The sequence below is a fragment of the Pteropus medius genome, unplaced genomic scaffold (genome assembly GCF_902729225.1).
Source record: "Pteropus medius unplaced genomic scaffold, Ma_sr-lr_union100, whole genome shotgun sequence".
Lineage (NCBI taxonomy): Eukaryota > Metazoa > Chordata > Mammalia > Chiroptera > Pteropodidae > Pteropus > Pteropus medius.
In genome coordinates, this window is record NW_024342470.1 from 2959236 (window position 1) to 2980437 (window position 21202).

The 21202-nt window shown below is 43.0% G+C and overlaps 1 protein-coding gene across 17 annotated transcripts in view; it reads right to left on the bottom strand.

Annotated features, from left to right (window-relative positions):
• Positions 1-20713, bottom strand: part of IRAG1 (inositol 1,4,5-triphosphate receptor associated 1) — a 102932-nt gene extending 82219 nt beyond the window's left edge. For 6 of the 17 annotated variants that reach the window (XM_039863593.1, XM_039863592.1, XM_039863587.1 and 3 more), the window contains exon 1: positions 20308-20712. In XM_039863593.1, the coding sequence (XP_039719527.1) occupies positions 20308-20374 (67 nt within the window). In that variant the 5' untranslated portion in view covers positions 20375-20712. Of the gene's footprint in view, positions 1-11879; positions 12078-20236 lie in introns of all 17 variants that reach the window. The other 11 variants (XM_039863590.1, XM_039863589.1, XM_039863594.1 and 8 more) reach the window with 8 other exon arrangements.
• Positions 20714-21202: the final 489 nt, after the last annotated feature.

A 21202-nucleotide genomic window follows, 5' to 3' on the forward strand; every position in this document is an offset into this window, starting at 1 on the left:
GAGGAGCAGACTGTGATGCCAACTGCTTGCATGGGGCTGAGTTCCTTTACCACTTGGCTCTCAGTCTCCCTGTCTCTACAGTACAGGGTTGGGCTAAGTTAGTTGCCAGCCATGTCCCACTTTCTGCCCCATGAGTCGGGGGCCACATCAGCTACTGAGAACAGTTATACAATCCGTGACAAGGGGCCTAACTGGCATTCCCAGGGCTGGAGGTAGCCTTTGGACGTCTTTGCATCACTTCCCTCCAGTTACAGTGATTGGTTCAAGGATGAGCATATGACCTGTCCACAGCCCATGAGATACAATAAGACTTTGCTGGGCATCCTGGGAAAGAGATTCTTACTCTTAATTGCAGATCTTGAATGTAAAAGAGTTAAAACAGAATCCTTCTTGTGAAGGTGAAGAACTTGTCTAAGAATGGAATCAATGTGAAAGAGAACACAACAAAGAGCCAGAAAGAAACTAGGTCCTGAGGCTGTCATCTGTGGTCCTGATCAAGCTATGCCTGATATCCCTGGCTTTTTATATTTCAAGAACCAATGAATAATACCCCTGGCTTAAACTGACTTATGTTGGCTTTTTTTGGCACTTGCAATAAAGAGTTCCAACTGGTACAAACAGCCTCACCTTTGTAAAGCAGGCCCTTACAGCCTCTTTCTCAACACCAAAGGCTTCTCTCACTTTGCTGCTTTGCTGCCTACCTGAGAGTTTGAGCTGGAAAACTCAGATTTAGAGCAAATGAGCCTGCTAAACTCATCACCATGCCCCTTTCCTCAGAAACAGCTTCTCCTCTGCCTTCCCTACCCCTAGTGATAGGCAATGAATGCTCCCAGAAACCCCTGCCCAAACCTCTGAATCCCCCACTCCCATAATGTCTATCCCCCACTCTTCCTCTTACTACATACACATTTATTAAACTCAGGCTCCAGAGGAGGGACTAAGTTTGACCGACCTCCATGTTTCTGCTTAAAAGATAACCTGGTGAACATATATAAAGACATTTTTTTTTTGAGTCAAATTTCAACCTTCAAATGATTTTCAAACATCACCACCTTCTTCTGGATGACCTCTAGGAACTCTCTCCACCTTCTCCTTAGCTCAGAATCAGATGGGATTTGACTGCTAACCCTCCCAGGAGAGTAGACCCCAAGACCCAAGCAACAAAAGTCTGCGTGAACAGGCTCATTCCCTCTATCCCAGACCCCGGACTCATAGTTTGAGGGGAGGACTCCATTTTGCAGAACAAGGAGGAAGCTCAAAATTTGCCCACCAACGCCACTGGATGGGGAACAGTTGCGGATCTTGGCTGAGGTCTTTTTTTTTTCACCAAAGGAATCTGAACTGAACTGCATTTGCATTTTGGTCAGTTCAAAAGATGCTTTTTGGACAAAGGCTATGGCCACTAGAAGCCATGCACTAAAGTAAACAGAGCAGTTCCCTTGGTATCTAAATCTATGCAAATAGCTGCAGGATTTGAGTTTTTAGACATCACTTGAGAACAGACTTTGGTAAACAGTGATGTGAAATGGCCTGGGCGGGTAGGCGTGGTGGGGGGCGGAGGAGGGGGGTGAAAGCAGGACCTTGGGAACGGTTCCCACAACAGCAAACTTTGGTGGTCCAGACATGTGCAACTGCTGTTGCTTAATGATATGAGACAGGAAGTAACCATAGAGGATTTCTCTTTGGGGAAGTTGTCACCTTTCCATAACAGAAAGATGGAGAGTGCATGGAAATAATTTGAAGGCATGAGCAGAAGAGAACTTATATTTATTGTACAGGAGCTCTATCTGGCTCTTTACATTCTGTATCTTACTCAGTCCTTACAACAGCCCCGAATGGTATTATCATTCCCATTTTACAGATGGAACACTGAAGCTCAGAAAGGATAAATAATCTGCTTCAGGTATCACAATTATTAAGGACTATAAACAGAGTTTGATTTCAGGGTAGTCTGATTCCAAGCCCAGCGGTCTGTTCAACACACCATAATGAGGCTTCTAGAACAATACAGAACCCAGCAGCAGCAGCGTCAACTTCTGCCACTGCCATCACCAACACCATCACAAAAGAAACATAACCAGAAGAGGTTTTTCTGGCTAAGGATTCACCACTCATCCTGGAGAGGGTATTGTCCCTAAAAACCATCACATACGTTCTGTCTGTTAAATTGCAGTTTGTTATTTGTATATGTCTCCTGAAGTTAACTGTTTGATGAACAGCATAGAGTTCAATTCAGTTTAAACTGAGTCATTCTTAAGAAGCTTCTGGAAAGCCAGAAGCTTCTGGAAATTTCTCACCTGTATTTCCAGATGAGAGAACCTGATAACTAACCAGAAAATGGACCCATAGGAAAATTGGTCCCCCGAAGAACTAATTCATCTTCCAAGTGAAAGGACCTTCCTAAAACATACCGTTGGTTATAGTTCTCCCTTAAGTAGAATACTTCAGTGGCTCTCAATGCACTGATTTCCAAATCTGAGAATGCTTACTAAAATCACTGAGGTATTTGACGAAATGCACACTCCTGCGCCCATCCCAGATCTACTAACGGACATACCTGGGAAAGGGGCCCAGGATTCTGCATGGCTAACGGTCTCTCAGAGGGGTTTGATGCCGTATGTCCAGAAGACCTGAGCTGGAAAACCCCTGGCCCATCAATAAGGTCCAAGTTCACTGAGTGCATGCCAGACTTTCAACTCTGAGCTTACCTATCCCTCCCATTTCTTCTCCAGAGATTACCACTAAGGTATCCCACAGTCCAGCATCACTTCATGCCAGAATATTCTATGTGCTTTCAAACCTCCCTGCCACTCTTTCCACCTCTGCCTGCCACTCTTTCCACCTCTGCCTCGAAGGCCCATCTCTCCCATCTGTCTCCACGGAAGACTCTATTCATCCTACAAGTGCCATCTCATGACCTTCACCAGATTAACCCCTTCTGCACATTTCCTTCCAGAATTTTAAATTGTTTAGTTTAGAACACAGACTATAGGGCCAAACAAGATTAGGTTTTAGCTTGTATTTGCCACTTCCTTGCTCTGTGACTTTGTTGAATTTCAGTGTCCTCATAAATTGTGAAAAATAAGTATGCAAATATTTATACATTGTATATACAATGCCTAGTATAGGTTCTAGAACAGAGTAAGGGATCAGAATGATAGCTTTTATTATTACTATTATTATTTTTTTATTCCCATATTATGATGACATTCGTCTTACATAGGGTTCAGCAAACTATGGCCTGTAGGCCATATCTGTCCCACTGACTGTTTTTGTAAAAAATTTTTTATTGGAACATAGCCACAATCATTCATTTATGTATTGCCTATGACCGTTTTTACACTACAAGGGCAGAGATAAGTAGTCTAGACAGACTCTATTTGACTCACGAAGACTAAAATATTTGCTATTTGGCTTTTTATAGAAAACGTTTGCCAACCTCCTCTAATATAATTGTAATTATTTGTTTTCAGGTTGGTCTCCCCTGCTTGGCTGACAAGTTACTCAATGGCTTTCATGGCAGACTTCTATTCATCCTTCAAAATCCAATTTTTAAAAATTTTGTATCCCCAGCATTTGATATATAATTAGAGTCTGGCAAATGTTGAACTGAGCTGAATAATTCTTTAACCCACATCTCCAGAAAGCCCATAAGGGGAGATAAGGCAAGGCTTCCCGAAGGATCAAAGCTGAGGTCATAGAGATATACAAGTTGCGGAAACCTAGGACATCTGAGAACTAAGATCAGGCATGCATGGAACCTGAGGTCCCCCTGCAGCCCTGGTTCTAAGCCTGATTCTCCCTCCTGGAATGGGGGAGGCCCCGCCATCAGTGTGCCACAGTCTCATTGCCTCCCCGTACCTAACCCCGGCACCTGGGTCTTGCTTGACATTAGAATATTGTTCCTATGAAGAAGAGAGGAAAAGGCCCTTCCAGAAAATTCTCTTTTGAAAGGTTAGTATACTCTCCATTATCCAAGAGGGCATAAATGGTTGGTCAAATAGTCTGAAGGCCCTGTGGGCAATTTGATATATTTTTAATAAATGAACTAACTGATATTTTTTCTCTGTAAATTTAATTTTTTTTTTTTAAATTTTGACTATCCATGAATTTGCATTTCAGAAGAGAACTAGGATTCAAGGGCATTTCTCTGTGAGCTGGTTATGAAACCACTTTGTGACTGTGGGCCAGTCAGGCCTTTCTCCAGGCCTAGCGTTCAGCTTCTGTACAATGACTTCTGTACAATGACTTTCTGACTCCCTGGAGTTCTGGCCAGAAGGATGGCCTCCCCCAGCTCATGGTGATGAAAGCAGTAGCCTGACAGCAGAACACTTCTTTCCTCTTCCATGCCTCTGTGCTGCAGTAATATACCGCCCTGTCTTCCCTCCTCCTCAGCAAATACAACAATTCATTCCTACTGCCCTTTCTTGATGCATAAAGAAGATGCTTTAGCTCTGAAGCAGATCCTCAGGAGATAAGAAAATGCCACTGATGTGGTTGGAAAAATCTGAGCTGGATGAAATGGAAACACAGAGCTCTCCCTTGAGGCCAGATGAGAAGTTCATGGATAGAGGCCAAAGTCCGTTTTTTCTGTGAGCCTCTGGGAGCTGGCAGCCCACCCCCTCTTTCAGAATGCAATGCCCTCCTTACTTTTTACCCTCCTTGCAGATACTTCCATGGGCATAACTGCTGAGCCTGCAGGATCTTGGTTATCTGGGGGCAAATCAGTCTTACTGTGGATGATACTGATTTTTCCTTATGGGTGATTTATAACTGCCTGCTTCCTAAAAGGATTTGTGGCCAGATGTCAATAAAAATACTCAGAGAGCAAGAGAGTTAAAAATAAAAGACTGAAAAAGGGAGCAGAGACTGCAAAGGAAAGAGAGAGATAACTCCATCATCAGAGGTAGGATGACTCCTCAGCTCAGATGACCTAGAGGGAACTATTAATTTTCAGTTTCTACTGACATAGCTAATTGAGAGCAGCAGTAGCTTGCTTTTGGCTATCGTAAAAATTACAGAGCAAAGTATAATTACATCTCGAGCTTCCAAAACTGACTGGCCACTCAAAAGAGAACAAATTAGAGTAAGCTTTTGCATTTAAGAACTTTAAAGTTCACAGGAGTCTTTGCATTTAAGAACTTCAAATATCTCTTCACGGAAGGACTCCTTATGCAAATATGTTACCATACTGTTTACACAGCATGATCTGGAATTACTCTCTTGGTTTGTTTTTGTTTTTGTTTTTAAAGCAGGCAGTATAACTAGAGGTTCTAGATGTTCTGTGCATGTCTGAGTCTGATAGCTCTTCATCGACCCTCCTTGATGTGGCTATGGAGTAAACCCTGACAAAATGAGCTCAAGGAACATGCAGAACCACGCATGAGGATCCTTTAGCTCAGGGGCATTCGGCAGTGTCTTTTAATTCTGATTATAGGTCACCCTCATTTCATGGTCATGGTGAACGAGTTATTTAAACAAATCCTGGCTTCACAAGTTGAAATTAAGCAGAGATCAGATCTTTCTGAAGAAAACCAAGAAGGTTACTGTTATGAACTAAACTGTGACCTCCCAAAATTCTTATATTGAAACCTTAGCCCCCAGCACCTCTGAATGTGACTGTATGCAGAGATATGGCTTTTAAAAAGTGTAAGTTAAAATGAGGCCATTAGGGTGGGCCTTAATCCAACCTGCCTGGTATCCTTACAAGAAGAGGAAATTTGGACACACAGAGACACCAGGGATGTGTGTGCATAGAGGAAAGACCACATAAGGACACAATGAGAAGGTGGCCATCTGCAAGCCAAGAAGAGAGATGACAGGAGACACCTTGATAACTTGCTGACACCTTGATCTTGGAATTCTCTAGAACTGTGAGAAAAAAAATTTCTGTTGTTTAAGCTACCCAGTCTGTGGTATTTTGTTATGATAGTCCTAGCAAACTAATGCAGCTGTTGATGAAAATTTTTAGTCATATCAGGTCTATTTCAAACACCTGATCTTTGGAATTGGGATCAATGAATTTTGGAGAATAATTGCTTTAATGTTTTTCCAGGCCAACCACAAAAGCTCCTTGTAGAGCTCTGCTAATAAAATAAAAATACTCTGGACTAGGCCCCATGGATTCTAGTTTTGAAAAAGTAGAACTCTCTATTTGCAGATAACATGATCTTGTATACAGAAAATCCTGAAGAATTCACTAAAAAGTTATTAGAACTAATAAGTGAGTTCAGCAAGGTTGCAGGATATAATATTGATATATAAAAATAAATTATATTTCTATACACTAGCAATAAACAATCTGAAAATAAAATTAAGAAAGAAAATCCATTCATAATAGCACCAAAAATTATAAGATACTTAAGAATACACTCAACAAAATAAAAACTTTTACTCTGAAAATGACAAAACATTGTTGGAAAAAAAATTAAATAAGATCTAGAGAGATGGAATGCCATCACATGTTCACAGATCAGAAGATTTAATATTGTTAAGATGGAAATACTCCCCAAGTTGACCTACAGATTCAACACAATCCTATCAAAATCCTAGCTGCCTTTTTTTTTTTTTGCAAAAATTAACAAGCAGATCCTAAATATCATATGGAAATGCAAGAGACCAAGAATAATGAAAACAATCTTGAAAAAAGATGAGAAGAAATAATGATTCACACCTCACAATTTCAAAACTTAATATAAAACTACAGTGACACAGTATTATACTGAATACTATACAAGGATAGACATACATCAATGGATCAAAATTGAGAGCCCATAAATAAACTCTTATATTTATAGCCAATTGATTTAGACAAGTGTGCCAAGATAATTTAATGAGGAAAGAATAATCTTTCAACAAATAGTTCTGAAAGAACTGGCTATCACATGTAAAAGAATAGAGCTGGACCCCTTCCTTATACCATACACAAAAAATAACTTTAAATAGATCAAATACATAAATGGAAGAGCTAAAACTCCAAAATTTTAAGATGAAAACATAGGAATAAATTTTCGTGTCCTTGGGTTAGGCAATACCTTCTTAGATAAAACACCAAAAGCACAGGCAACGACGGAAAAAAATAAATAAATCAACTTCGTCAAAATTAAAAGCATTTGCACTGCTAATGATACTATTGAGAAAGTAAAAATACAACCCACAGAATAAGAGAAAATATTTACAAATATTATATCTAATAGGGGATTTATATCCATGATATAGAAAGAACTCTTACAAAGCAATAATAAAAAGACAAACAACAATTTTAAAGTGAGCAAAAGATATGAATAGACATTTCTGCAAAAAAGATACACAAATGGCCAATGAAAAGATGCTCAGCATTATTAACTACCAGGGAAGTGCAAATCAAAACAGCAGTGAGACATTACTTCACACGTATTAGGTTGGCTAAAATAAAAAAGACAAGAACAAGACAGATGACAAGGATGTGGAGAAATTGGAACTCTTATACATTCTGGTGGAAATGTAAAATGATATAGCCATTTTGGAAAACAAATTGTTCCTCAAAAAGTTAAATGTAGATTTGCCATATGATCCACTAATTCTGCTCCTAGGTATATACCTGAGAGAAATAAAAATGTATGTCCACACAAAAACATGTACACAATGTTCATAACAGCCTATTCATACTAGCCAAAAGGTGGAAACAAACCAAATGTCCAACCAATTAACAGATTAGCAAAAAAACAGTCTATCCATAAAATAGAATATTATTCCACCATCAAAAGGAATGAAGTATTGATACATGCTAAAATACGAACAAACTTTGAAAACATTCTGATAAGTGAAAAAAGCCAGTCACAAAAGATCATATGTTATATGACTATTTATATGAAATGTCCAGAACAGAGCAATCTATAGAGACAGAAAGTAGATTAGTGGTTCTTTAGGGCTGGTGGGATGGGGGTGGGGGGATGAGAGGTGACTACTAATAGGTACAGGGTTTCTTTTGGGTGCTAAAAATGTTCTGGAATTAAATAGTGGTAGTGGCTGCATAATACATTGTGACTTCTCTAGAGAGTTTATTCAAACATAAAAGATGAAAATTAAGCAAGATGATTTCTAAGTTTTTCCCTCCACCTCTAAAATTACCAATTGTATGTAATTTAAGAAAAAATATTGGGGAAAAGAGATGCAGTATATGTGAATGTGTCTAGGATGGGATCATGTGGGGAGAAATAAAAGAGACAACAAAAAGACTCAAAGAAATAGAAAAAGATAATGGGACAAGGGACATGAGCTCAGAGTGACAGATACAAAGAGACACAGAGACAGGACTTCCCACAAAGAAAGAGAAACTCACTGAGATGCATGTGCAGATGACTTGCTCATTCTTCCATTTAGCAAATGTTTACTGAGCACCTACGAAGCACCAAGCTCTGCGTGCAGTAGTAAACCAGATAGTCCGAGCCACTGGGCTCAGCAGTAAGAGACAGAGCAGCAGTCAGGCAATTACAAGCATAGATAGTGAGAGCTGGGATGCAGTCACTCGAGATGCTCCAGAAGTACACAACATACATGCCTGCACATGTACACTCATGCACACACCACATTCAACACATATAACATTGCCCAAAGTCAAATCATTTGAGCAGAGTGCATCGTTTCTGATCTGAGCCATTTAGAATTCTGCTAACAAAGACATTCAAATAAATGTTTTTACAAGTGTGGGCACAAATGGGAATGACATCTTTTGTTCTCCCCCTGATGTTTCTTTGAAATAAAACTCAAGGTCAGGATCCCTTCCTAAGTCTGGAGATGCCCTATACTCTTTCCTCTTTATTAGTGAAGAATGGCTTTGGAAACAGACAGAACACAACCTGTTTAATAAGCACGCCAGCACTGCTCCTCTGGGCTTTCAGCTGGAAAGTTCCCAGAACACATTCTGTTCCACCCTCCTTTCATCCCACCCAGACCTGGCCCAGTAAAGGGCCAGGCATCCTGTGATGCCTGTTTCCCCTGTCTTGTGACTCCTCTACTGGTGACAGGCATGTGAGAGGGAATCTCAGCTCAATGAGAAAAGCGACTGTTCCCTGCACAGTGTCTGCTCCCTGCCTGATTTGACCAACTCTGAGAAGGGAGGGCCAAGGAAATTTTTGGTTGTCTCTTCCTCTGATCCCCCTTTCTCCTCACTCCAGACTTACCCAAGGTCAGAGCTGCACAATTTGCTGAAATAGTCTGAGTCGGCTTCTAAGATGGTGGTTCACCCATTTGTATTAGTTTGTGAAGGATTCTCTTTGGAGAAGTTGGTGTTGGATGTTTTGGGTGCTGTGTGCCAGCACGTGACTAGGAAATGCACAGCAACCCAGAGCATGGCAAGGGGGCGGAGGGGTGGGGTGGGGTGCGTGGGCACTGGCTTGCAGATTCTGGGCAGGCTGAACCAGAGCTGTGCTGGGAACTGGTCCTCAGGCCTCCAAAGGCCTCCCCAGCTGCCCACCATTTGGAGTAGTAGTGAATTAATGTGATCCAGCCTCCAAAAATAGTAGAGCATCTAAAATTGCCTTCTACCCTCAACTGAGCCAGTCCCCTGGGACTGTCAGCATTTCTGAAACATTTCTATTCACCCAGAATGCCTTGTGTCAGACCCCAGTTTGGGTCTGGGCAACTGTTAAACTCTCTTGTTCCATTCACTTCTGCCCAGTTCCTCTCAACTCAGCAATACTTGCACTGCTTCCTAAACAGGAAATGCTCAAGATTTATGCTTGCTGTTACCAAGTCAAAGGCCTTTAACCTGGCACACGGCTCAGAAGGGCAGAAAGGGCCCTTTGCTGAAGTGGCCTGGGTGGCTCTCTGTCATTAGTTGTGAATTAATTTCTAAAAATGTAGACTGGGGAAGCAGAATCACCTAGGGAGGCCTGAGCTTCTGGCTTGCTGTGATGCCAACGGAAGCCATTTCTAAAGCAGTCTGTCTTCCTCTGACAAAATTATTATGGGTTCCTAGGGAATTTTGTCATCGTGAAGACTCCAAGCATGCCTCAGGGCCTCTGTATATCTTGTGCTCTGTGCGTGGAATGCCCTTTACTCCCTCTCCCCTGCCTGACAAATGCCCTGTCCCTCTCTTCTGCAACGCCTTGCTAAGGGCAGGGACACTGCGAAGTTCATGAAGTTTGTCTGCAATGAATGCTTCTGAATGACCACCATTCAGAAGTGTGTCTGGAGATTCACACGCCCCATTCTTCCACCCCTTGATCAATCATGATTCCCAGTTGCCTTGCCCATGGGACTGGAGTGATACAGGCAATGAGCTGCCTCCAACCTTCTAACAATTAAGTGGTCAGGATCTATAACCACTGCACAGGCTGTCTGATCGAAATGCAGTTTGGGTGTCTCTCAGCTTAAAGACCATGTGCTTTAGTTCCCACTTTCTTAGCTGCGATGCTCTTTAGTGGCTCCCTAAGATATTCGGTGCAGCACGGAACAGAGAAAGTACTGGAGGGGTGGGAGGCAAGGACAAGCTTGTCTATGCCTCAGTTTCCTCCTCTGTAAAATGGAGATAATCATTTCCACCTCGAGATGAGTGAGAGGATGAAATGATATATATAAACTACTTGGCACAGAGTCGGTGTTCTGGGGGAACATTTGCAGTTTTTGCCTGTTTGGCTCCCAGTCTCCCCTCTTCTGCTAACAGCAGCATCCTCATTGTCCCTGCACTTGGGGTGGGGGTGGTTGACCCCACTGTGGGATTAGGCCTGTCACACAGGCCTGGCCCATCAAAACACCCCATGCCCCTGGCCCTGATGATTGAGGTAAAGGCACATGATTCAGACAGAGCCAATAAATTCAATTTGGTAACTTTTGTTGGAATTATTGGAGGATTTCTTGCTCCTGGGGGTTCTGGGCGGATAGAATACAAACTGGAAACTACAAGTACCACAGTGCCACCACAGGGAGAGGTCACCTGAGAAGAGATCCAAGGAGAGTTAAAAGAGGGAATGAGGATGGATCTAGCCATATCTGAAACTTCCCTAGACTCCTCCATTATGTGATCCAGAAAATCCTGCTTATTGTCTAATCAAATTTGAATAAGTTTCTTTTTCAAGCAACTAAGAGTTTTGGCTAATGCAAAGATCACCAGATGTGGCTTAGCTTCTCCCTTCCTGCTGCCATTGCTCTGGGGTAGGGGGAGCTCTTTGACTCCTGCAGAGACGATGCCACAACTCATCTCCCCATCCTCAGTCTCCTTCCCTTCAGCCCACCTTCTACCGCACTTACGGTTCTCAAATATGGGCTTAGTCATCCTACTCTTCAGCTTAGCAGCCTCCTTGACTCCCTACTACGTGGACAGCAAGCCCCCACTTCCTCAGCTCCACCTTCAAAGCCCTCTACAATCTGATCCTGATTTCTCTTTTTTTAATTTGAGGTATGGTTGACATAAAACATTATATTAGTTTCAGGTGTACAATGTGTTGATTTATTGAAGTATATTATGAAATAATCACCACAATAAGTATTTAATATTTGTCATCATGTATAGTTACAAAATTTTTTTCTTGTGATGAGAACTTTTAAAATCTACTCTCTTAGCAACCCTAATTCCCTTTTGAGCTTTTCTCTCACAATCCTCTCCTGTGGTTCCACCCATACTGTGCCTGATTCATATCAGCCCATTCCCCACTCTGAAATGCTCCCCACTCTCTCACCCTATGCTTTTCACAAGAAAACCTTCCACTTCTAACCTACCTGCCAAAATCCCACCTATTCAACTATCTTCTTTTCTAGGAAGACTTTACAGATGGCCAAGGCAGAATAAATGTCTCGCTTTCCTGAATTTACTCTCTTCTTATATATAGTCCCTGTCAGTCTGTGCTTGTGTGGGAATAATATAGCGTATATACATTTTGAGAACAGAGAGCATGTCTTACTTGATTCTGGATCCCGTTGGGGCACTTGCACAAGGTTTGTCGCCATAGGTCCTTGGTCAGCTTGTTGACACAAGACCTCAACTTCCAGCTGACAAACTCTGAATCCCCTGCCTCTCCCCTCAACCACACTCCAGAAAAGTGGGTCCTGATAGTTGGGTCACATTTATTCTTCACCAAAAAACTTCTTTTTTTCTTAGACTGTGGTAAATTACACATAACATAAAATGTACAGTCTTAACCATCTTAAAGTGTAGAATTCAGGGGCATTAAGCACATTCAAATAGTGTGTTCCTATCACCACTATCTAGTTTAGGAACTTTTTCATCACTCCAAAGAGAGACCTCATACCCATTAAGCAGTTTCTCCCCATTCCTCCCTTCCCCCACTCCCCAAGGCCCTGGAAATCACTAGTCTGCTTTCTGTCTCTATGGATTTGCTTATTCTGGATATTTCACATAAATGGAATCATGCAATCTGTGGTCTTTGTGTCTGGCTTCTTTCACTTAGCATAATGTTTTCAAGATTCATCTATGTTGTAGCCTGTATAAGTACTTCATTTCATCTTATGACAATAATATTCCAATGCATGGGTATGTCACATTTCATTTATCCATTCATCTGTTGATAAACATTTGGGTTGTTTCCACCGTTTGACTAATGTGAATAGCTCTGCTAGAAACACTATTGTACAAGTTTTTGTTTGAAGACCTGTTTTCAGACCTTTTGGGTATGTACCTAGGAGTGGAATGGCTGAGTCATAAGGTAATTCTGTGTTTACCGGAAAGCCTCTTACACTCGCCATCTCCAATCCTCACCAGCCTCCTGGATCTGCTTGGCTGGCTTCACCATCAGCTTTGTAGAAGGGAGCTATTTTATCTGGACTGTTGTCTCCTGGTGGCAAACCTTAGTTTTTAATATCGACCTCTTACTGTTTAGCACTTTCCAATGACTAAGCTATTTCAGGTCCACTATTTAATCTGTTCCCCATAGCAATACTATAAGGTGGATACTACTATGCCTGTTTTTCAGACGAGGAGGCTGAGATTCATTGGGGGTGAAGTAACTTGAAAAGGTCATGGCCATTTGGGGCCCAGCTGAGACTGACTCCTAGCCCATGCCCTTTCCACACTCCCACAGTAGCCCTTTTTCAATTTGCCTCTCTTTTCAAGGTTTTTTTTTTTTAATAGCCTTCTGAAATTTCTTCTCAGATTCACCATTGTTTAGAAATTCTCCTTGCTAGGTGACCAGTCAATGCTGGCACAGACTTCTGCACACACTCTGCCAGTTGGCATCTCATTTATAATCAAACAGAGCAGATTCTGCCTGTACTAAGATCAACTTTTGCCTTTTCTGGGTCTTCTGGGACCTTCTGGAATCCTGGGTTAATGCTCTCTTTTGATGTTGATATGAAGCTAAATCTGAGTGTGGCCCACAAGCTCAACCTCAGCTCTAGAAATTTCCTCCCTATTCTTTTGTTTGACCCAAGTTCAATTTGAGAGCACCTCTTTTCTCTTCTCAGGAAGAACTATGCCTTGGACTGGGAAGTCCCCCGGTCTCTTTGGAGCAAAGAAGAGGCACAATTACCTCCATCCTGACACAGCGGAGTTGAGCCCAGCCTGCTCCTTAGAAGCCTCCAACCCTAGTACTTTCTACTTCCATGTGGAACCATGAGGGAGGCTGTAAAGAATAAGGAAAGCAAAATAGACAACAGCATATCTACTGCAACAGATCCAAAAGCTCAGTGGCTTTGAATGTACATCTTGCTGACTTAAGTCCAATGCAAGTTGGGATGGCCACCTCCACTCTGTAGCAAGAAATTCTGCAACGGAAAATCCTATAAAGAACACATATCCAGCATTAAGTGGGATGCCAAAGCCTTTTTCCTCTGTTGCTTAATTGATGCTCCCCTCCTCATTATTAGAGAAGTATTGGTTGCTTCTGAGTTAATTCTCCCAGTTTTTCTAGGTCTTCTCTGCAAGTGCTGAGTCTCCTGTTGCCCACATTACAGTTCCTTAATTCTTCGCCTCTGGGAGCCCTCAGGCTCTGCAGAAGCTGTTACTTGCCTCACTAATTCTCTGCCTGCAGCAGATGGTTAGCACTCCCTGAATATTCCTGTGCTTCTCTGCAGTTCCCAGTCTCCCTTGCAGTTGTTTGGGACTGTGCAACTAGCTCTGGATGACAGACTGTGTGTCACCTCTGGGTTGAGGCAGAGAGCCATTCACATCCTGTGTCCATCTCTTCTTCTGCTAAGATGGCTCTGGAGGCCAAGTGCTCACGGGAAAGCTGGAAGAACTTACTCAGAAGCAAATGAATCCCCTGCTCCCTAGGTCTCAATTCTCCACTGAGTGGTGGGAGAAGCATCGACTGGGTAAGAGAGAAGAATGGCTTTGGCAGACAGGGCTAGCCAAGAATTCTTGGCATTAATGTGGCCATTTAATGCTAGATATATCTTCCATATAGGACTTTCAGTTATTAAATTTCTTGCTGTAATTTGGGGGTAACAGTGTGACCTATGATTTAGATAGTCCCAGTAGTATAACGGGACAGTGTGGTAGGCAGCATGTCTCAGAATATAATGTAAACACAAATCACCTGGGGGTCTTGCTAAGCTGCAGATTCTGACTCAGTAGGTCTCAGGCAGCACTCAAGAGTCTGCATTTCTAATAAGCTCCCGTGAAATGCTAATAATGCCCTAGACCATGCTCTGAATGGTAAGGTGATGGAGCAAGGCCGACTTATCCATTAAGTATGGTAGGAACAGTGCCTGGTGCCCATGAAAATGTCCTCACTTCTTTTAAAATCAGAAGACAAAATGAACTTTTTGGTCAAAGAAAAATGTTTTAATAGATAACATTAATATACTTATCTAAACCAACAGTTATTAAATAAATTTCCTAAGAAAGAAGGGGCTCATGCAGGCAAAAGTGCCTAGGGCCCCTAAAAATCCTAATAAGGCCCTGTTGGTGGGGTGGGGGACAGTAGGAGGGGCTATGCTACCTATAGTGCACAGATCTGTGAATTCTGGAGAATTCGTGAAAGGTTACACAGATAACATGGCTCCATGGTCCTCTGGGAAGATCACATGAGATACAGTCTGAAATGTGCTATGTATATATGATAGTTAGCTACTCAAACCATTTTCCCAGGTCTCCTCAATTTCTCCAGGTTCCTAACTTTCCCTGGATTCACTGGGTGGCTCAGCTTCCCCGATATCTGCAGTCACTGGTACCCCTGCTCATAGATCCCAGTTTCCGCCAAGCCAGTGTTTCCTAAATTTGAGTCTTCTGCATACTACCCTCACATTTCTGCCATGTCTGTGTGCCACCTACACATTTATTAGTTTAATATTCTTTAATTTGACTAGCAGAAAGCCAGAAAGCCAGGATTGAAATCTCAGCTCTGCCATATATCACCTCCGTGTTGTTGGGCAAGTTCCTTACCCTCTCTGTGCCTCAGTTTCTCCATCTGCATAACAGGTAACAATAGTAACTACTTCAGGGGCTTGCTATGATGACTAAAAATTTACTGCAGGTAAAGCATTAGAACAGCACCTAGCACCCAGTAAGCACTCATTTATTTCAAAAAGAAACTTTATATCCCTACTATAAGTGGAAAAATTAGTACCATTTATACCATAAATAGAGTTGTAAAAAGAAATTAAATAAAAACAGTTATTAAATACTAGCTATTGACTGACAAAGGCTCCAGGCCTGAGGCTTGCTCTCATTTTGTCAAGAAGGGAGACAAGCAAGTGTCCGAAAGATGTAGAAGGAGAGCCAGGCTCAAACCAGGTGAACAACTTGACCTGATTTGCCCAGGACTTCTGGTTTCAATACCAAAAGTCCTGCAGCACCCCTCATTCTCGGGCTACTTCAGACGGAGCCTTTCTCCTTGATCTGAAGGACTAAAAAGAACTTAAAAGGGAACAACGTTCTGATGTGACTTTAGGCTGAGTCAGTATTCCACTTATCATCATCTTGCAGAACAAGCCTATACCATGGACCACACCGCACAAGCCTGCCTCTGAGACCCGAATTTCCAAATGCCATAAACATGTGGAAAGGCCGTCATGTGTGTGCCATTGAGATTGTCCTTAAAGAAAACCACATTTACAAATGCCCGACGAGAGGAATGATAATTAGTTTTGCACAGCTAAAACTATTCAATACTAGACAGCAATTGAAAAAACATGTTTTGAAGTACCTTTAATGACACGAAAAAAATGATAGTGCTAGAATGTTCGGTTAAAAAAAGCAGAATAACTAAGATGCCCTTCAGTTAGTGAATGAATAAATAAACTGGTCCAACAGATAATGAAATATAATTCAGTACTAAAAAGAATTGAGCTATCAAGCCATGAAAAGATGTGGAGAAACCTTAAATGCATATTACTAAGTAAAAGAAGCATATCTAAAAAGGCAACATGCCATTTGATTCCAACTATATGACATTCTAGAAAGGTAAAACTGTGGAGGCAGTAAAAAGATCAGTGTTTGCTGTGAGTTAGGAGAGAGGCAAGGATGAATAGCTGGAGCACAGAGGATTCTTAGGGCAATGAAGATACTCTGTATTGACACATTAATAGTGGATACATGTCATTATACATTTGTCTAAACCTATAGAAGGTATAACACCGAGAATGAACCCTAATGTAAATATAGACTTTGGATAATAATAATGTGTCAATGTAGGTTCATCAGTCATAATAAATGTACCACTCCCAGGGGGTTGTTGATGGTGAGGAAGGATACGTATGTGTCGGGGCAGCCGCATATGGGAAACCTCTGTGTCTTCTACTCAATATTGCTGTAAACCTAAAATTGCTCTAGAAAATAGTCTTTCAATTCTTTTTAAAGAGCATTCTACAAAACCTTATCTTTATAAAATATAGAAAAATATAAGGAAAGAAACACACCACATTATTACCGATATTTATCTCTGAGTGATAGGATTCTGGAGGGATTTTTTTTTTCCTTTATATTTATTTCTGAATTTCTTATGTATATTAATTTCTATATTTTCCAAAAAAAGTTTAGTGAAGAATTTACTTTTATTACATTACTTTTATTACCAAGAAAAAAATTTTCAATAAAAATCATTTTAAAATAATACTGCTAAGAAACTAACCAGAGCTAATTAAGCCCAGCCTTCACGAACTAGTTTTTACATCTAGGGCCGACTGGGAGAGAAGTTTTCTGTCTGGCTGACTATCACTTGTTTTCCTTCTCCCCTGGAGAAGACCCTCACAGAGGAGGCAGGGCTTGTTCAAGGACACTTTGCCTCTGCTAAGGCTCTGGGTCTGAAGGCCTATTCAGTAAGGGTGCCCTGGGCTGTCGCCTAAACTCAAAGTCTAGCCTCCATACAGAGCACCTTCATTGCCCTAAGAATCCTCTGTGCTCCAGCTTATTTTTTTTTTCTATTCATAATAAACTTTTAATTTACAGCTTGGACAAAGTTTCCCCTTTGCCTCTTTCTTGATTTTTTCATCATGTGGACTGCGACAATTGATAACTGCCCAGAGACCCAGGTTACTAACTAGAGGCGGGGTGGCCTATAACACAGGAAGTGCCCACTTTGCACCGAGGTGGCCTGAGCTGGAATATCCACTCACCATCTACCAGCCTTGTCCTCCTGTGCGTGTCACTTCACCTATTTCAGCAGCAGCGTCCTCACCTCTATCACAAAGATTAAATTAAATAATGACCCTAGCACAGATCCTGGCACAAGGTAGGAACTCAATTTATGTTGATGTTCTCTTCTCTTTCCTTGTACATTTACTACACGAGAACTCAGTTCTCCATCTTCCCTCCTTGACCCACAGAGCTCCGCAAGGAGCCATGATAGAGTTTGGGGGCTCGTAGATCTCTCCTTCCCTTCCACCTAGACCTTTGCTCCAACTCAGTCAGCAAACAGAATCTCTCTGCTGACTGTCAAGCCACAGAGAGGATAGCTGAGGGGCAGCCCAGTGGCTCCATGTGGCTAACTAGGAGAGGTGGCAGGGTGGGGAGGAGTTGGATAACTGGAAACCCCCACCATGCATCTTTTCAAGCCAGACTAGAAGAATCTAATCATCAGGCACACATACCTAATAAACCTGAGGCCTTGTTTAACCAGAACACACTTTATGAGCGTTATGTCTATTCCTTCATAAGAAAAAAAAAAAATGACCCTGAGCACTTAGTATAGTCCCAGTATCATTCTGGGTACAGAACGCAGAGCAGAGCGTGAGACAGGGTCTCTGTCCTCACAGGACTCAGTCTCCCTTCCTGCTGGCGGTATGGGGTGCAGCCACGCACTTTTATTACCAAAACTTAGAGGAAAGAGGTGGGAACTGTTTGGGAAGCTGAAAACCATACATGTAGTTCAGCTTATCAGGCATGGAATCTAGTTTCCTCTCGCAGACTCACAGAACCACTCAACTGAAACTAAGAGCCCACTGGTTTCCCTGGGAATTAATTTCAAGTAGAAGGCACTATATGGTCCTAACTATCCTGATCCAAGATATTAAACCCCCTGCTCTGTCACTTGCCAGCTAGGTGACCTTGGACAAGTCATTTAACACCCCCCTAGTCCTAGTGTCCTCATCTGCAAAACAGGTAAAGATACAGCCCTTGTAGTATTGCTGGAAAGAGCACATAAAATCACACGTGGAAGGCCTCAGGTAAAGTGCTGGAAGAGTCTGTGCTCCCCTCAATGCTCTCTCAGAAATGGAACCAACCAGAGATGAACAGAGCACGCGGTTCTTAAGGGCAGAGCTCCCAGAGATGGGCTGCCTAGGGTCAAATGCCAGCTGTGCAATGTCTCTGTGCTAAAATGCCCCCATCTACAAGATGAGGGCAGTAATGATGATCCCTGCTTTGGAGGGTTGTGGAAGTCTTGAATTACTACATGAAATGGGCTTTGAACAATGTTTGATGCATAGTAAGAATGGCGTGTTGGCTTTTTCTTTCTTCCAGAAAACACGTCGATGGGGATCATTAATAATATTGTAGTAATTAGCACATGATTAGACCTCCCAGATGATCTTAGAAGTTATGTATACTTGGTAGTAAATCCTACTTACTACTATCTATCTACTTACTACCAAGTATACAGGAAGGTACATCAGCTGTGAATACACATACACACATGCACACACCACTGAATTGTGGACTAAACAAACATGGTGATAACTGTTTTGTCCATTAGGTCAAAACTCACTAGACATACTCAAGGCAGAAGGGTACACACATATCTATGATGAGAAGCAGGAGCACTGGAGTTAGGGTTATACAGACTTGCCTCGGGTCCTAGCTCTTTCATAGTGGTCTGACCTTAGGCAAGTCACTTAGCCCAAGTTTCATCCATAAAAGTATTGGGGCAAGGTCAGGGGAGTTAACTCCCTATCTCACCATCCTGTCATTGCCCCCTGGTAGGGACAACATAACCCTTAGCAGGCTCTAACTCCCCAGTGCTCCCAGTCTAACAGTTTTGGAGAGATTCCTCTTTTTTCCTGCAGAAGACCCAGCTCAGACTAGCCCATGGGCTGCTTGATTTCCCCGAGACCCCTAAAGAGCAATGTGAAGAATGTTAAGAGAACAGCAGCTGCCGAGCTCTGGGAGGCAGGAGCGCTGGCCAGGGATCCAAGACCCCGCGCTATGTTTACTCAAACTGCAGAGCATCTCTAGGCTTTACAACTGTTTACTGGACAGGAGGCAGCAAGACAGACAGCCTTTCTTTTGGAGAAAGCCAGCCCAAGTGCCGCTCACTCTAAGAATGGCTTTGACACTGAGCTTCTGGAGGTGAGCAAGGCTTGGGGCACAGGGTGGGCACACACATCCCCTCCAGGGAGCAGAGAAAAGGCACTGGGAGGTGAAGCTGGAAATAGAAGAAGAGATGGGGACAGATAAAAACAAGGGCTGTGGCCAGAACACAGGACATAAGAGGCAGAGACAGAAACTGGGCAGATCAAGGATGGAGACCGGACTGGGCCAGCACAGGGTCCAAGGTAGACAGTGTGGATCACACGGGCTTGGGGGTAGAGGGTAGAAAGAGGCAAGTAAGCACAGAGCAGAGCTGGGAAAGGGGTAGCAGTCAATGCAGGCTTGTGTGATAATCCGGGGACCCTCTATTGCCCCAAAGGGGCCCACAGGAAATCTAGGGAGGGGGATGTCCAGTCAGAACCCACATTCTCACCCTAACCTATGCATGCTTTCCAATAGCAAGCAAAAGAAGCATGATTTATTTAAATTAGGACTGGCAAGATTCACTTCTTATGCTAAAATTATGACATAAAAATACTCAGCTGAAATGCCACCTCTCAAAACCAACGCCCCTGGAAAGTTATAGTCAAGCGTCCCCATCCCAGCACTCTGTACCTTTAAGGAGAAGTTTCTCTCTGCTTCCCGGCTGAAGAGGCAGGTTATTCTTGGATATAGTGATGACTTACCTAAAACTGAGTTATTCCCCTTTCCTCCTCTGGCCAGCCTCTCTTCACTCTGGGGAGCTTTTACCATTTAAGGTCAATGTTACATCTGGCTCCTCGGAACTTGGAGCTGAGAAGCCTCTGGCTGTGGAGCTTCAGCCACCCGCCTCCTCGGAGAGGGGCTGGGACTTAGAGCCCAGAGCTCCTCCGGGAGCCCTCTTTGGCAGGGTCCGGGGGCTAATGGCAGGGGAAGCTGTCCAGGCTGTCCCAGGGCTCAGGGCAGGCTGGGCCTGTAAGGCAGCAAGTCGCCCTTGGCCCCTCCCACAGGCACGCGCACAGCTGATGGCAGTGCCCATGGGCAGCTCATACCACGGGCAACGTCCTGGCCAGACGGAGACCAAGGGAACTCTGCAGAGCCGCCTCCCAGCCCAGAATCTTTAGCAAGCATGTGAGCCTGGACAAGACCCTGGCTTTGAGCCAGGAGAAGCTGGGAACATTTCCTGTCCCAGGGACCTGGGGGCGGAGGCTGCTCCCACCTTAAACCCTTGGGATTACCGGAAGAAGGGCCTGGGAGATTCAGCTAATCAGAGACCTGGCACCAGCTGCAGGGGCTTCAATCCTCCTCCTCCACGCAACAGCCCTGTGGGCTTAGCATCGTGGAGACTCAGTTTCCCATCTCTAAAGTGGGAATAATAGTGATAACACCTAACTCACAGTGTTGCAGGAGGATGCAATGAGATAATATTGAAAGGCTTAGCACAGTGCCGGCATCTCATAGGTGACAATCGGCACAAGTTCATTTCCTGCTCCTGCCCAGACACAGGTGAGGAAGGGCTGCCTCTTTCCTGGAAGCCCACACCCTGTCCCTACTCTCTCCTCACCCACTTTGGGTGCAGTGCTCACCTAGATCCAAGATAAT